This window comes from Antechinus flavipes, chromosome 1 (genome assembly GCF_016432865.1).
Source record: "Antechinus flavipes isolate AdamAnt ecotype Samford, QLD, Australia chromosome 1, AdamAnt_v2, whole genome shotgun sequence".
In the NCBI taxonomy this organism is placed as follows: Eukaryota; Metazoa; Chordata; class Mammalia; order Dasyuromorphia; family Dasyuridae; genus Antechinus; species Antechinus flavipes.
In genome coordinates, this window is record NC_067398.1 from 702,709,814 (window position 1) to 702,724,492 (window position 14,679).

At 38.3% G+C, this 14,679-nt stretch overlaps 1 protein-coding gene across 1 annotated transcript in view; it reads right to left on the bottom strand.

Moving 5' to 3' along the window:
• Positions 1-6,771: 6,771 nt before the first annotated feature.
• The window catches only part of FBXO21 (F-box protein 21), a 39,185-nt gene continuing 31,277 nt past the window's right edge, over positions 6,772-14,679 (bottom strand). The window contains exons 11-12 of the mRNA XM_051976101.1: positions 14,432-14,589; positions 6,772-9,748 (exon numbers count right to left, since the gene is read on the bottom strand). Of these exons, the coding sequence (XP_051832061.1) occupies positions 9,561-9,748; positions 14,432-14,589 (346 nt within the window). The 3' untranslated portion in view covers positions 6,772-9,560. The remainder of the gene's footprint in view (positions 9,749-14,431; positions 14,590-14,679) is intronic.

A 14,679-nucleotide genomic window follows, 5' to 3' on the forward strand; every position in this document is an offset into this window, starting at 1 on the left:
AAAGATAACATAGCAAATTCATCAAGGTCTCTGAAACAATGGAACAACTCTGAAAAATCTCTAGAGTGGATCAGAGAAGCAAGGATGGAAATAAAAATATGAAAGAAATCTGAGTTTTTATGGAAAAAAACAGAGACTAGTGAATTTAGGACAAACTACACCTATTCTATATAGATTATCTGAAAAAGAAAATGCCAGAGTTGAAAAGCAGAAAATACAGAAAAGGAAAACAACAGAACAAAATTTAAAAACCAAATGAAATCCAAAAGATTAGAGCACTCAGGATCTCTACCACACAAGAATGCTGAACTTGAACTTGAAAATAGGATGTGAAGAGATAATCTTATAACAATTTTTCCAAATAAATATAATGAAAAATAGAACCTGAATGTCACACATCAGTAAATTCCACAGAAGAATTCCACAGAAGTTTGGAGGCAGATGGCAAAGTTCAGATGGAAAGAATCCAGAGAACAGAAACAGAGAGAAACCCCAAGTAACATTCTAATGAAATTTCAGGAAGACAATGTAAATGAACAACTTTCACAGCTGGTGAGGAACAGAGCCTTCAAATTTCAAGAAGAGCCAATCAGAAAACCCCCAAATTATTCTGTGGCCACATGATATCAATGTGCAAATTGGCCAAGTGGCAGATTAAATACTTTCACAAAGTAATGAAAGACTAAGAAGTGAAATGTTTATTTTCTCATGACTATGGTGTAAAAGGACACGAATGTAGATAAATGCTTGCTTTTCTTAAAAAAATAAAAAGACCTGATATTACCTGAGTAGCAACAAGGAGGCAAAGAAAAAGAACATCAATAACCTAAGGAAGCTAAGTTACTGTTGATATAAGAAGAGAAATTGGGACAGAAGGTGGAAGTGATTTACTATTTCAGGCAAAAAATCCCATTTCCTTATTAATAAAGCAACAGTATAAGTGGGAGGATACAATAAAGTAACACCTGCTAGATGGAGAAAGGAAAGGGTGAAATGTGGAGGTGGTTGATGACTGGTCAGGACTTGAAGAGTGAGGGATGAAAGGCTTTCAATTTCTTCCTTTACTTTGGGGGTGAAGAGAGAGATTAAAGATGTAATATTGAGAGGCAGATCACAAAAGAATGGAAGATGGACAGAGTAAGATCCCAGCATCCCACAGTGTCTTTATACAAGTGTGTGAAGGAATAAAAGACTTATGGTCAAATAATGGCTAGGTGATGCAGTATACAGAATGTGGGATTTGGAACTTGGAAGATTTGAGTTCAAATCATCTCAAGTATGATCTTAAGCATGTCTCTTAGCCTCTCAAGTCTCAGTTTCCTCATCTATAAAATGGATATAACAACAGAACTTACTTTATAGGATTGTTATGAGACCAAATGAGATAACATATAAAGTGCTTTGCAAACTTAAAGCCAGGAAAAAGTTAAAACTTTTTTTGTCTAGTTTATCATTTATCAGAAATTATAAAGGCATACTTTGTAGATTAAGATGTAATGGAAATAGTGATATATAAGCAAAAGATAAAGGTCTCACTTGAGGATAAATCATAATATCCTGAATAAGGATCAAGTCAAAAAACAAATGATAGAAATGATAAATAATGATGTTTACAAATAACGATAAAAATGAAGCAATACACCAAAACTTTGGGGATACAGTTGAAGCAATCTTCAAGGCAAAATGTATATCTAAGAAAACTTATGTTAACGATATAGAAAAAGAGACCTAATAAACTGAGCATGCAATTAGAAAATTAGAAAATAAACATATTAGCAATCTTAAAATAAATACAAATGAAGGCAGTTTGGAAATTAGAGGAGACTCTGAGGAACTAGAAACTAAAGTGATTATAGAACTGATAAACAAACCTAAGAGCTGGGTTGCTGAGGACTGACAAAATCAATAAACCATTAGCTAACTTGATTAAGGAAAAGAAAGAGAAGGAAATTAAATTACCAAAATAAAAAATGAATGAAGTGAACTTATAACACAGAGGAAATAAGTTATTAGGAACTACTATACATAATTACACAACAGCAAAACTGGGAAAGTAAAAGAAATTGATGAATATCTTCAAAAAATAAATTATCTAAAGAGAAATTGAAAAAACAAAACAAAAGTCAAGACATAGAGAAATCAAGTATTCCACTTTCAGAAAAGCAAATTGAACAAGCCAAAGTGGGTAAAGTCACTGAAGGATTTACAAATGAATTCCATCAAAATTTAAAGAGCAAAAATTAAAGAGTAATTAAAATTAAAGAGCAACTCATACCCATGCTTTAAAAAATTATCCCCCTCTCCCTAAAGAGATATGCTCTACCAATTCCTTTTATGAGACACATATAACTCTGTCACCTCCACAAGGGAGGAAAAAAGCAGAGAAAGAGAAATATTGACTAAGCTCATTAATGAATATTGATGTAAATTTTTGTTCTAAGTCCTCACTAGGAACCTATAAAAATATACCTAGAAATAATTTACTATGACTAAATTAGATTCATGCCAGGGACATAAGGGTGATTCAGTGTTAGAATAACGATCATAATTAATCATATAAGCAACCACCATAACAAATGCATAAAATTATTTCAGTGGATGACAAAAACGCCTTTGCTAAAATGCAGTCCTCATTTATGTTGTTCAATCAGTCTCAGTTGTGTCCAACTTTTCATGACCCCATTTGGGGTTTTCTTGGCAGATACTGGAGTAATTTGCCATTTTCTTCTCCAGCTCATTTTATAGATGAGAAAACTAAAGCAAATGGGGTTAAGTGTCTTGCTCAGTGTCACACAACTAGTAAGTATCTTGAGGCCAGATCTGAACTCAAGAAGATGACTCAAGATGGCACTCTATCCCACCCAATTGCATGCATTTATGTTAAAACCCCTTAAGATTAAAGGACAAGAATTGAAGACCTCTCCTTAACAGGATCACAAGCATATGCTTAAAACCAAGGGCTAACATCATTTGCAATGGTAAAATACTAGAAGCTTTGTAAATTCTAACAGGGAAACAATGATGCCCCCTCTACTCAATATTATATGAGCTAGTTCTAGGAACATTAACTATAACAATGAGGCAGGAGGACAAAAATCAAAGGTATAAATACTGGCCATGGAAAAAACAAAATAACCCTATTTGCAGATGACACAGGGTACTTAGAAAACCCCAGAGAATTAGTAAAGAAGTAGAAATAAAAGCTTTAGCAAGACAACAAGGTAAATCCATAATAGTGATTAGTATTTCTATATACTGCTAAAAAAAGTCAAGAAGAAGAAATAAAGACAAATGTCATTTAAAATAACTAAAAAAATGCATACAATATCAGGGAATTAATCTAAGGCATACATGATTTGAAAAAACTAGAAAGCACTTTTTAAAAGAAACAGAAGAAAAATGTTGGAGATATATTTACTATTCAAGGTTATATCAGTAAACAACAACAAAAAAAAACTTATACTAAATTAATAGACAGTGCTACAACTCAAATTCAAATACTCAGAAAAGAATGCTTTATAGAACATGACAAAACAACAATAACAAAATATTCCTTTGGAGGAAAAAGGTATTAAAGGGAAGTCATAATAAAAATATGAGTGACAATTCACATTATAAAGCAACAGTAATCCAAACAACTTGGCATCGGTTAAAAAAACAGAAAAGTCAATGCAAATGGGCACTGCAAACAAGTTAGATTAGCAAGAAACAGAAGAAATTAAAAAAAAATAGTCCTGTGTTTGAAAAACATATTATTGGGAGAAGAGTTCCTTTTTTAAACTAAAACTGCTGGGACAACTGGAATGCAGTTTGGCACAAAATGCTATAGAAAACAATGTGCTCAAAAAGGATGCATGACTTAAATATAAGAGGTCAAGCTATTTTTAAAAAATAGAAGAGGTCATTCAGTGCTTTCCAAAATTAGGGCCAGGGGAAAAATTTTTTAAAATTAATTTTAAAATTATTAATGATTTTTTGTTTTGCATCACCTACATTTTCCAATATGCCTCTTGCCCTTCCAGAAAGCCATTCTTTCTAACAAGGAATTAAAAAAACAAACAAAACAACTAGCAAATTATCACATCAAAAAGGTCTCAAACTATAAGCAATTTTCCACATTCATAGTCCCTCACACCTCTCTGCAAGGTGGGAAGGAGCCTTCTCATACTTCTTTCTGGGGCCAAGTTTAGTGATCATCATTTCACAACATGTTTTGGAGCATTTAGGATCCTCTGAGTGTTTCTATCACATGATATGGGATTATTTGCATTTTTCATACTAAGTGATTGGGAACATGGGATCATTCATAATTTGTAATTCTTTTGGTAGCAAGGAACTAGAAACAAAATGGATGCCCACTAAGTAGGATTGGCTGAGAAAACTACGGTGTATAGGATGAAAGCACTAGAATTAACATGAGCTTTCCAGGTCATCTGTTTTATTCCTTTTTCTTCTTCTTCTTCTTCTTCTTTTTTTTTTTTTTAAACCAATAGGAAATCAAAGCTGTTACGTTAAAGTTAAATTACTTTCCAGTCATTTACACAGGCAGCAAGGCTGGGATATGAATCTCTGACTCCAAATGTAGCATCTATGCCATGACAATTTCAATGTAATGTGATATTAATGCATAATGGTAAATGATGGATATGAGGGATTTAGAGAAACATGGGAAGTTGCACATGTAAAGTAAAATACTTTAAAATACAAGAGAACAATATACACAATGTTTATATACTTCCTTGGTCAAGAAACACTCACTAAAGGGAGTAGAACTCAGGGGTGATTGAAAAATCAATGCAAGTTTGAAGAAACAAATAATGGTACTTTAGATATCCTGCCTCTCAGAATAATCAGATATGGCTATGTTAGATAGTTCTGCTTTGTTATTTTCTTTGTCAGAAGGGAGGGTTGAATCTGAAGTGAGATGAGCACTAAGAGCTAAGAAATGTCAAGATAAGAGGGTTTTTTTTTTTTTTTTTGGTTTGTTTTTGTTTTTGTTTTTTTAAGGATGGCAGAAAAACAAACAAAACCCATACCCTTCTAAGGAGTTAACAAGATACATGCAAGTTGGATACAAGGTAACCTTGGAGGAGAAGACACTAGTAACTGAAGGGGGAGATTAAAAAAAAAAAAAAAAAAAAAAAAGATGGGCATGGAAGTGAGTTTTGAAGGAAACTGGGGATTCCAAGAAACCCTAATGAGGAGGGAGATAAGGTTGGAGGTAAGAGGACAGAATCATGGAGGTAGAAGATGAGCCTCCATGTCCCTCAAGTAGATCAGTATACCTACAGAATAGAGGAACTAGAAAGGTAGGAAAGGAGATCTCAGAGAACAATTTATGTTTGATCCTAGAAGACCTGGTTTGGAACATTGATTCTTTTCCATATTAGTTGGACAATACAGGGCATGGACATTATTTCTAGGTCTCGGTTTCCTTACCTGCAAGGTAAGAATAGTATTTGCAATACAGGGTTGGGAAAAAGTGTGCTCTAAGTCTAAAAAGCATGATATAAATGTTAATTATTATGATTTCAAAAAGACTAGGGTGAAAAAATCAACTTCTCAAGTCTAAAAAGAACTACATCTTGCATAAGAAAATGATATGGACTCTGAATCATTTTTTTGTCAATCTGAATATTGGATTTCCATTAATTTGAATTATTTCAAGGATGATGGTTGTCCAGTTGTGTCTGATTTTATGGGACCCCATACTTATTAGTTTGTGGGGTTTTCTTAGTCAAGATATTAGAGTGCTTTGCCATTTCCTTCACCAGTGTGTCTCCATTTTGCAGATGAAGAATTGAGACAAATAGGGGTTGTCACTGACCCAGGGTCATACAACTAGTAAGTGTCTGAGGCCAGATTTGAACTCTTCCTGGACTTAGTTTCCCTTTTCAAGGAAGAAAGAGAATATTAAATACTATGGAAGCTACTTAAATACCTACAGAATTCCCTTTTTCCCAGATGTTCTTTTGATCCTCTACCAGCTACTTCTCCATTACATCCCTCCAAGTTTTTTTTTTTTTTGATGCTATTTTATAAAAAGCTATTGGTTTTAACCATATACACTTCCTTCTCTCTCCCATGCAACTGCCATGTCTGTCATCAACTCCCCAGCACCATTCTTGGCTGAAGAAGAGGTGGGGGAGACTCTCTACACAGTTCACACAGGAAGAACCAACCCACTCTTGCTAAACATTGGCATGTTTTTGTTAAACATCCTGGTCAATGGTTAGATGTTCTATATATCTGCTCTGAAGGGATACAAAATTAATGATTACAAAAAAGAAACTGTATTTCACCTTCTCAAGTTCTCAACCCTCAGCCCTGAAAAGTAACACAGTCAACTCGCCTCATCCTTCACTCCCTCCTCCCCCATAAGACATCCTCACTCCCACTCCCACCGTGATTTTGATGAGTCCTACTCCTAGGGAAGAAACTCTGGCTGGGATGATGCATTAGAATGCCCAGAGGGAAAGTTGTCTAAAAATAAGGCAAATACATTGAAACATTATTAGGGAACATTTTTTTTTTTGGTAGGGAAGGTTTTTCATTCGGTGTATCTTCCCTTTCACCACCTTTGCTTTTTAAACACAGTTACAAACAGGAAATTCATATCAGGAATTCACTCAATCTTAATTTCAAAATTAATAAAGGCATTTAGAAATGTGGAAGGCAGGACTTCAAGCCATTTGCCTTTATTCATCTCGAATAGAAATGACTTAAAAAATATTTGAGATCAAAGGATCTGGGGATATAGAGAAGAGCCTGTGAATGCTGACACAATTTTATTGAATACTGCAAAAGTCAGACAATCCATAATTGGAAGTGCCTGTCACTGCAAACACGCTTAGATTTACGAAGACATCGTAAAATATAACAATGATTGATAAAACAGTACTTTCCGAATAAAATGCCTCTGTCTTTGAAGACCTGATAGAAAGAAGCAATCACACAACCAAGAGAGACGGAACTAAACCCAATTACAACTTACACATTAATCAGAACAACAAGATTAACTTTCTCCCATCAAAATCTTGCTGCTTCAAGGGAGACTGACTGGGAGATTGGTTTGAACACAAGAGTCACCGACCACATTTCTTCAATGAGCTAAATGTGTCCGAATACCAAACCCTCACTTTTTCTATCTCTTATTTTATGACATCCACCCACAATGTGATAATTAAAAAGCTGTAAATTTTTGCATTACAAACATTTATTCTGAATGATTAGTCACAGGCTTGTAAAAATTAATCCTTCAGCGAAATCAGACATGCAAAGTTATCCCACTTTTACTCTCCAGTGTTATACAAAATTTAGTACAGAATAAAATTGGGAGGGGGGGCATTTTTAGGCCAGAAAAGGTGAGACATTTTACTCATGTCACTTCTACGTTGTGGGCATGATGTGAAATTTGGCAGGTCACCTTTGGTGACAGTCTGGATAAAATTAATCATTTTTTAATTATACCTCAAAATTCAAATGTTTATATTCACTTAGGGAAAAGAGATGAAAATATTATGTCCAAACATTTAACATTTTTTAATACTTAAAGGTTCTATTTACAGGTTATGGTAACAAGTTGCTTTAAAGTGGACAAAAGTTTTGGCAATTTCTCAAGAGAATCTTACAATTTCTTAGCATATTGGGTCCAAAACAGACTTTTAGAAAAATATAAAGTGCCCAAAGGACAGCTTACATTAAGAACTGGTACCTGCTTCCTGGAACCAAGTGAAGGGTCACTTAAGGAGCACATTTAAAAACACTCTACATACATTATTTACAATTGTTTTAACAAAGTCAAAACCAACCATATTCTGATCTTTACCTCTATAAGATTTCACTGTCAAGTTCTCCCTCAAAAGCAGGACAGGCTCTCCAAGAGTCTCCCTGAAGGATCATTTACTTTCACACTTTCAAACTCCAGTCCAAGTGAGCTGCCTTGAGTCTGGACAGAAGAGGGATGTGGAGGGTGGCTAAAGCTCCTTTTTGAGCTGGTAGGAGCTGTGTGGCCACGGTCTCCATGAGGCTATTTAATGCTACGTGGCCTGGTGATCTCTGATGGCTTTCCCCAAGGCTGCTGTGGTCACCAGGGTTTTTACTGTGTAAATAAAACATTCATCAACACATTGAGAAAATAATGCATGCAAGTCAACAGAGAGAATGTGGAGGAGTGGAGAGTGCATCTCACCTCCCTAGAACCTTATTTTTACTACATTAATTGCAATGCCTTAAGCTTACAGGCATGAGAATCAGAAGCGGACTCCAGCAGCAGCTCCCAGCCCCTTATATATGGCATTTGCTCACTGAAGGGTTGTCAAGCTTGTGAAAAGCGCAGGGGTCTACCAAAGCTGCCTCAATGCTCGTGACTCCATATTCCAAGCCAAGTAAATCTCAGAGAAGAAAACAGCAGACTACTGATCTACCATCCCAGACGTTCCCAAGCAACTTAATTACAGTTTGCTTGTGCTGATGCTTTCTGGCCCTCGGGACTTCCTAAGGGGTATGAAACAGATCCTTTCCTTCTCTTTCCCAGCAGGCTGTATTGCTCAGGTCAAAGGTGAGACAGGTCATCAGACCACCTTTTTTAGGTCTTGGGAGGTTGGGGGTCAGAAGGCACCCAGCTGGCTTTAAGCATCAGATGGGCACTCGTCCATGCTGTGAAGAGTGATAGATCAGTGACCTGATCCCTTGGCAATAATCACTTCTTAATTGCCAGCTTAAGTAGTTAAGCAGCCAGATAGGGTCCATATAGAAAAACCCAGAGCACATTCCTCTCAAGAATGTTCTCGAAGTAGTGTTGAGGTGATAGAAATAGAAGAGAACAATCTCTGATTGGGGTAAGAACGTGAACTCATGAGCTAGGGGGAGGAACTGAGGATAGGACAATGGATGGTGCGCCCCACACGCTAGAGAAGATGCTTCCCACAAAGATCAGGAGGAAAGTTCCAATGGCCTTTGAACTCACTGAAATGAGGGTCTCTGAAAAGAGAGGCCCGGAGACTTTCCAGCCACATTCTTAGGATCCCTGACAAGTTAATTTCCAAATGTTTAATTAAACTCGTGGATAAATAAGACAAACTTGACTTACGATTGCACAAATTCCAAGGGAAATTTGATTTAAAAAATTATTATAAGCACGTATGACCCCTTCTTGTTCATAAAATTAAATCCTCATGGACACAAACTACAGTAAGCACAAGATTTAAAAAATGGTTAGGAGGCTAAATACAGTGCTGACCATAAGACCTTGAGAACAATAATTTCTAATAAATTGTCTCCTCGGGACGAACCGTGTCACCGACCGACCGTACTGCCTTTCAAATGATTTCACTCGTGGCGGAGGCAGGTGACGTCATCTTCGGATCGGAGCGCTAGCACGCGTTAGAATTATTTAACTTAGAAGGTAGCTGATATCATTGGTTAAGAAGTGCAATTCCTGGTTGGAGATCGAGCCTGAGGACCATGGGGACAATGGGCTCCCAGAAGCTGGTCCTCGCAGAAGGGAAGAGCAGCTGTTGCAGAGACTCACTCACTCGCCTACTGTCCTCTGTCCACCCTCACTCTTTGTCCTCCTTCTTGGTACTGTAAATATTCTGCACGGTTTCACATACAAACTCTGAATCCTCTGGGTACCGGATTTCTAGCTCCGTGTTTGCTACATAATGAGTTCCAGTAAACTCTGAAAAATAGCGACCGACATCGGGGTGAGAGATTTCTTGAGGTTCCATGTTATATTCCAGATTTTCTGTTGGAACAAGAGAGGCAGATCAACATAGGAGACTTATCTGGAGAACTCTGTGCTTCCCTACAGAATGAGCCTCTCAGAAGTGCTCAGAGCTGGTGGGACCTCAGAGGGCCTTGCGGCCAGGCTATGGGTATATAAAGAGCATTCGCTTCAGTGGTTCATGTGCCACCTTTGAACCCAGAGAATACTGGTTGGATCTTCAGTCTACAATGACTTGGACCTCTCTGGGCCTCAGTGCGGGAGGCGAGGGAAGGCAGGGAGCTAGCTTTGAAGACTTTGGATTACACCAGAAGTCACAATCTCCTGAGGCAGCCCCTTTCACTTTGGAGAGCTCTGAATATTAAGAAGCTTTTCTTTACAGAAAACTATCAATAACAATGTTATCACAGTAGCTTAAGGCATACAGAGTTGTTTCCTCACGGCAAACCTATGAGCTCTGTAGTAGAAACATTTTTAGTCCCCATTGGACAGGAAAAAATAATACAAAATAAAACTGAGGCTCTGAAAAGCTTTGTTCCTAGTCTCCTGGTTAGGAAACATCCAGTTTGCTTCCCATGCACTGCTGCTGCCTCTCTCATCACAAGTCACCATCAATCTTGGCGACTTCTCCCACGGCTCCCAGAACTGGAAAATGTGACAGTTTTTTCAAATGCTTCCAGAGAGCCAATGGAAATAACGCTTGTCCTGAAGTTAGAGGCTATGGGTCCAAATATCCTTCTAACACATTACCTGTGCTACTCTGGCCAAGTCACTTAATGGCTCTGTGACTCAGTTTCCTTATCTGTCGGCCAAAGATTCTGAGGGGTCTTTCTAGTCTAGATCTAGGATCTTCTAATATCATATTATGAGCAGCCAGGGTTAGCCTCTGCTCTTTGTCTCAGGAGAACCACTGCTCTGGCTTTCCCATTTTCTAATTATACAGCCAGCACAAGAGAGATGAAGCTGGGCAATGACTACAACAATAAGGACTTTTGTTTTGGTTTTCAGAGATGTATCCTGAAGCTACCTCAAGTTCCATGAATATACCGTTGGCCTTTCAGCAGGTCTCCCGTGGAATGCTTCCGTTTCCTCATCAAGAAGAAAACTCTAGTTCCCAACACAGAAGACTTAAAGTATTTCTGTAAAAGTCTGACTAAATACTCCTCACAGAAAAGCTATATAATAAAAAAATATATCAATGGATTCTCTCTTTACGAGGAGAGCATCTGCGGTGATGCTATGACAGTAAAAGTCCCGGAAAGCACCAATGGCTTTGACAAAATTCAGACTTTTAATGACTAAGGGAACATCCCTTCTTTTGAGGGCTATTTGTAACCAGTAGCAAGAGGAACCAATTAGCAAAGATTCAGAGGCAAGCAGCCCTCAGGGAGTGCTCAGGATGATGTAATCATAGCAGGCTGAAACCTGGATAAGGGGGAAGTCAAGCTGGGGCCCATCTTCTGTTTGCATTTTCTGCTTTCCAAATTTAGAAAGGGGAGACAGGATGATGGGGAGGGGAAGGAATCCTACCAAGAGACAATCCCTACACCTGCATTCCAGAGAGAGGCCTCTTCTGTTCACAGTAGGCAGACAGTTTAAAGTAAAGTTAATTCAGGTGGGTAATTTATCCCAACAGACTTTATTTCTAGTTTCTCTCTAGTAATTCAGCCAACAATTTATAGCTTTGGTCATGTTTTATTACACAGCAATGTGCTGGCTGGCTGTGTACCTCCTGGGGGTAATGGAGGTGCAGTGGGTAAAGAGAGTCAGCTTCTTATTTATGATGTTGTTAATAGCCAGCTTGCCTCTATAGCAGCATGTACAGTGCCCTGGGAATTGGGACAAACAGCAGCCATGAAGGAGAAGCAACTGTTTGGGAGAAAGAGGCAAAGAAGAGACCACGAGGGCTCTCTCGATCACTGGCAGTGGTTGGAGAGAAGCATTAACTCTGGCTGCTGATCACTTCCTGGGTAAACAGCCTGGCAGGGCGAGGAGTGGCCAAAGTGAGGAAGCTGGAAGGGACGCAGCTCTGTGCCTTAGATGGTCAAGATAGCTGGTCATGATAACACAGAATACCCAGGGACTAGAAATCAGAGGGAGGAGATAAATATTGATTTAATGAGAAGGATTTAAAGCTTACCCAAATATTTATTTGGGGAGAAGGAAAGACAAAGAAAGGACATATAATGGTATATTGTGCCGAAGCATTTACAACATAGCCTTGTGAAAGCCCAGAAAACCACGAAAAATGCTCCTTCACATCTGAAAAAGCCATCTGACTTTTTTGACTCCTTCACTGAGGCGATGACACATGGGGAAAAAAAAGCAAGGCAGAATTCTTGGAGCCAGTAAGAACTAGGCTTTTGGAAGAGTGGGGAACCTTTAAGTTGGAATAGAACGATCTATATGTCTGGAGATCTTAAAAAAATGAGTCTGGAGGGAGACTGTTCTCAGCCAGCTGTGATGGCCTCAGCTCCCTCCTCTATAGAGGAAGTTGGAACACATTATCTCCAAGGTCTCTTACAGGTCTAACAAGCCATGCATTTGTAAAAGTGGCAAAATGTGCCCTCTGGTGGCAAAACCTTCACATTTAATTGCTAAAAAGAGTTATTTTGAGTAGATCTCTTATTACAAAGATTACATACATACATTACATACATACATAATTACATGCAATACTTATGTATTTAAATGCATTTAAAATATTAATGTTATTTAAATTTATCTGGTATCAATTCCATCGTCTAACTCACTAAAGGATGCAGGGATTGGCTGAGGTCTCCATTAATGGTAACGCTTCACTAATGTCCTACTAGGATTCTCATTATTAGGAGGGTGGCCCTGGGTTCTAAAAAGCTGTGGCAGCAGAGCATAAACTGTGCTGCTTCCTACTGAATAAGAAAAGTTTTGCATAAGGATCTGTCACTCGAGGATAAGTCTGTTTAAGTTCAGAAAAGCTAATTATCCCAAGATTTGATACATCATGATGAAAGTAATTTGGCCAAAGTGACTTAGAGATGGTTTAATAAGGGGTCAGGGTGCCCTCACTGAGAAAATGGTAGCTCTTACAGGCCTGAGCTATTAATCATAATCATAACAGCTAATAGCATCTGGGTAGGGATTTAAGGTCTGCAAAGCTACTTTTTTCACAGTAATAAGACTATTAGAACCATGCAGGAAAATTTAATCAGAGAAGGACATTTTGTACAGCAATAAATTTTAACTAAACAAATCTAGAAACACCACATGTTGTTTTTTAATTATGTCCAACCCTCCTCAACTCCATTTGGGGTTTGTTTTGGCAAAGATTTTACAGATGAGGAAACTGAGGCAGGGTGAAGGCCCTCACTTTCACCCTTCACTTCACAAAGGTGAAGTGACTTGCTCAGAGTCACATGGCTAGTAAGTATCTGAGGCTAGACTTGAACTCAGGAAGATGAGCCTTCCTGACTTCAAGTTTGGTGCTCTAGTCACTGTACCACCTAACTTACAAATACATGAAAACAAACTTTACTAGGAAGTGACAAAATCTGGTTCTCACATTAGGATGACCAGAGCAATGGAATGCTGATCATATATCAAGATCTTTAAACAATAACAGATAAATTCCACCAGCATCCAGTGTCAAGAGAATGAGAGGAAAGCCACTCCACATGGAGGGTCTAGAGGGGGACATAATGAGAAGGTCTGCATGGGGTCTGACCAGCACATTGGTGAATTCACTGGATAAGTTATGAATCCACTGAAGCACCAAAAGCAATAACTGAGAAACTTATAATAAATGATAGCTTTAAAAATCAGTCATATTGCTGCTGAACTAGTGCCTGATAACTTCCTTAAAAATCTGTATTTTTATTTCTGCCTGTTATTTTGATGACATAGTTATTTACATTTGGACATTACTTGCTCCTATTTCTATCTTTAAGGACATAATTGACCCAGGGATTTCACAGATATTTACAAAATTTAAACCTGTAGCACTGTCTCTTGCAATTATTATTATTTTTTTTTTTTGAGGTAGGGAAATGCAAGCCAAGAAAATTAGATAGATGATACAAAAACCACCTCCAAATCCCATATCCTTTCCTTCTTTCCCAAGTGAAGTTTTGCTTTAAAGTTAATGTAAATATTCAAACTACAGAAATGTTGGCTATTGTGGTCTGAATTACATCTGAGTCTTGGGTACAAGGAAGTAAGAGAATATGTTCAAACATGATGAGGGTCTGCTGGGAAACAAAGCAATCCCCTATCTGGGATAAATGAGCTTGAGGTCTCTACTAGAGTTCTTACTGGTTTCTTTGCCTTAGACTTCTGCCCTCTCCTTTCCCCCTCCCCAGGTCTCCTTCAAGGCTCAGCTCATTCCCCACCCTTTGCAAAAGGCCTCTCCCTTTCTTCCCCCTTAGATTTTTAGCTAGTGCCTCCATGGCTATTTGCAGGCTGCCTGTGGGAGCTCCTGCAGAATCCAGGGATGTTCCCTCCTTTCTCTGTGGGCCTAGTGTAAAGAAAGCATTTCACCAGACTTGTTTTTATGGAGTACTCTATTTCTTAGAGAAGCTCACTTTGAATTTGGTTCAAAGGTCCCCTAGGGCAGTAATGACAAGCCCTAGCATGGCTCACAGTAGAGACATCCCATAGCCGGTGATGGTGAGCACCCTCAGGAGTCAGGATCACTGATAAACACACAGTTCCCTCTTGCTCACTCACCTTGGGCTGCATAGCGACAAGAACCGTCTTCCACAAGGACGTTATAGAACGGCTGATGGTGGCCATGGGGCAGGCTGTGGACATTCATATTTCTGATCCACTCGTGTCCCATCATGCAGGTTGGGTCCCACCCATAGATAACACAATTATAGCCATACCTAAAGTAAGGAGGATAGAGGATGGTCAAAAAGAACAGTCCTTGGGGAAACAGAGGAGGGCAGAAATAATGGCATGCCCTGCCCATGGCT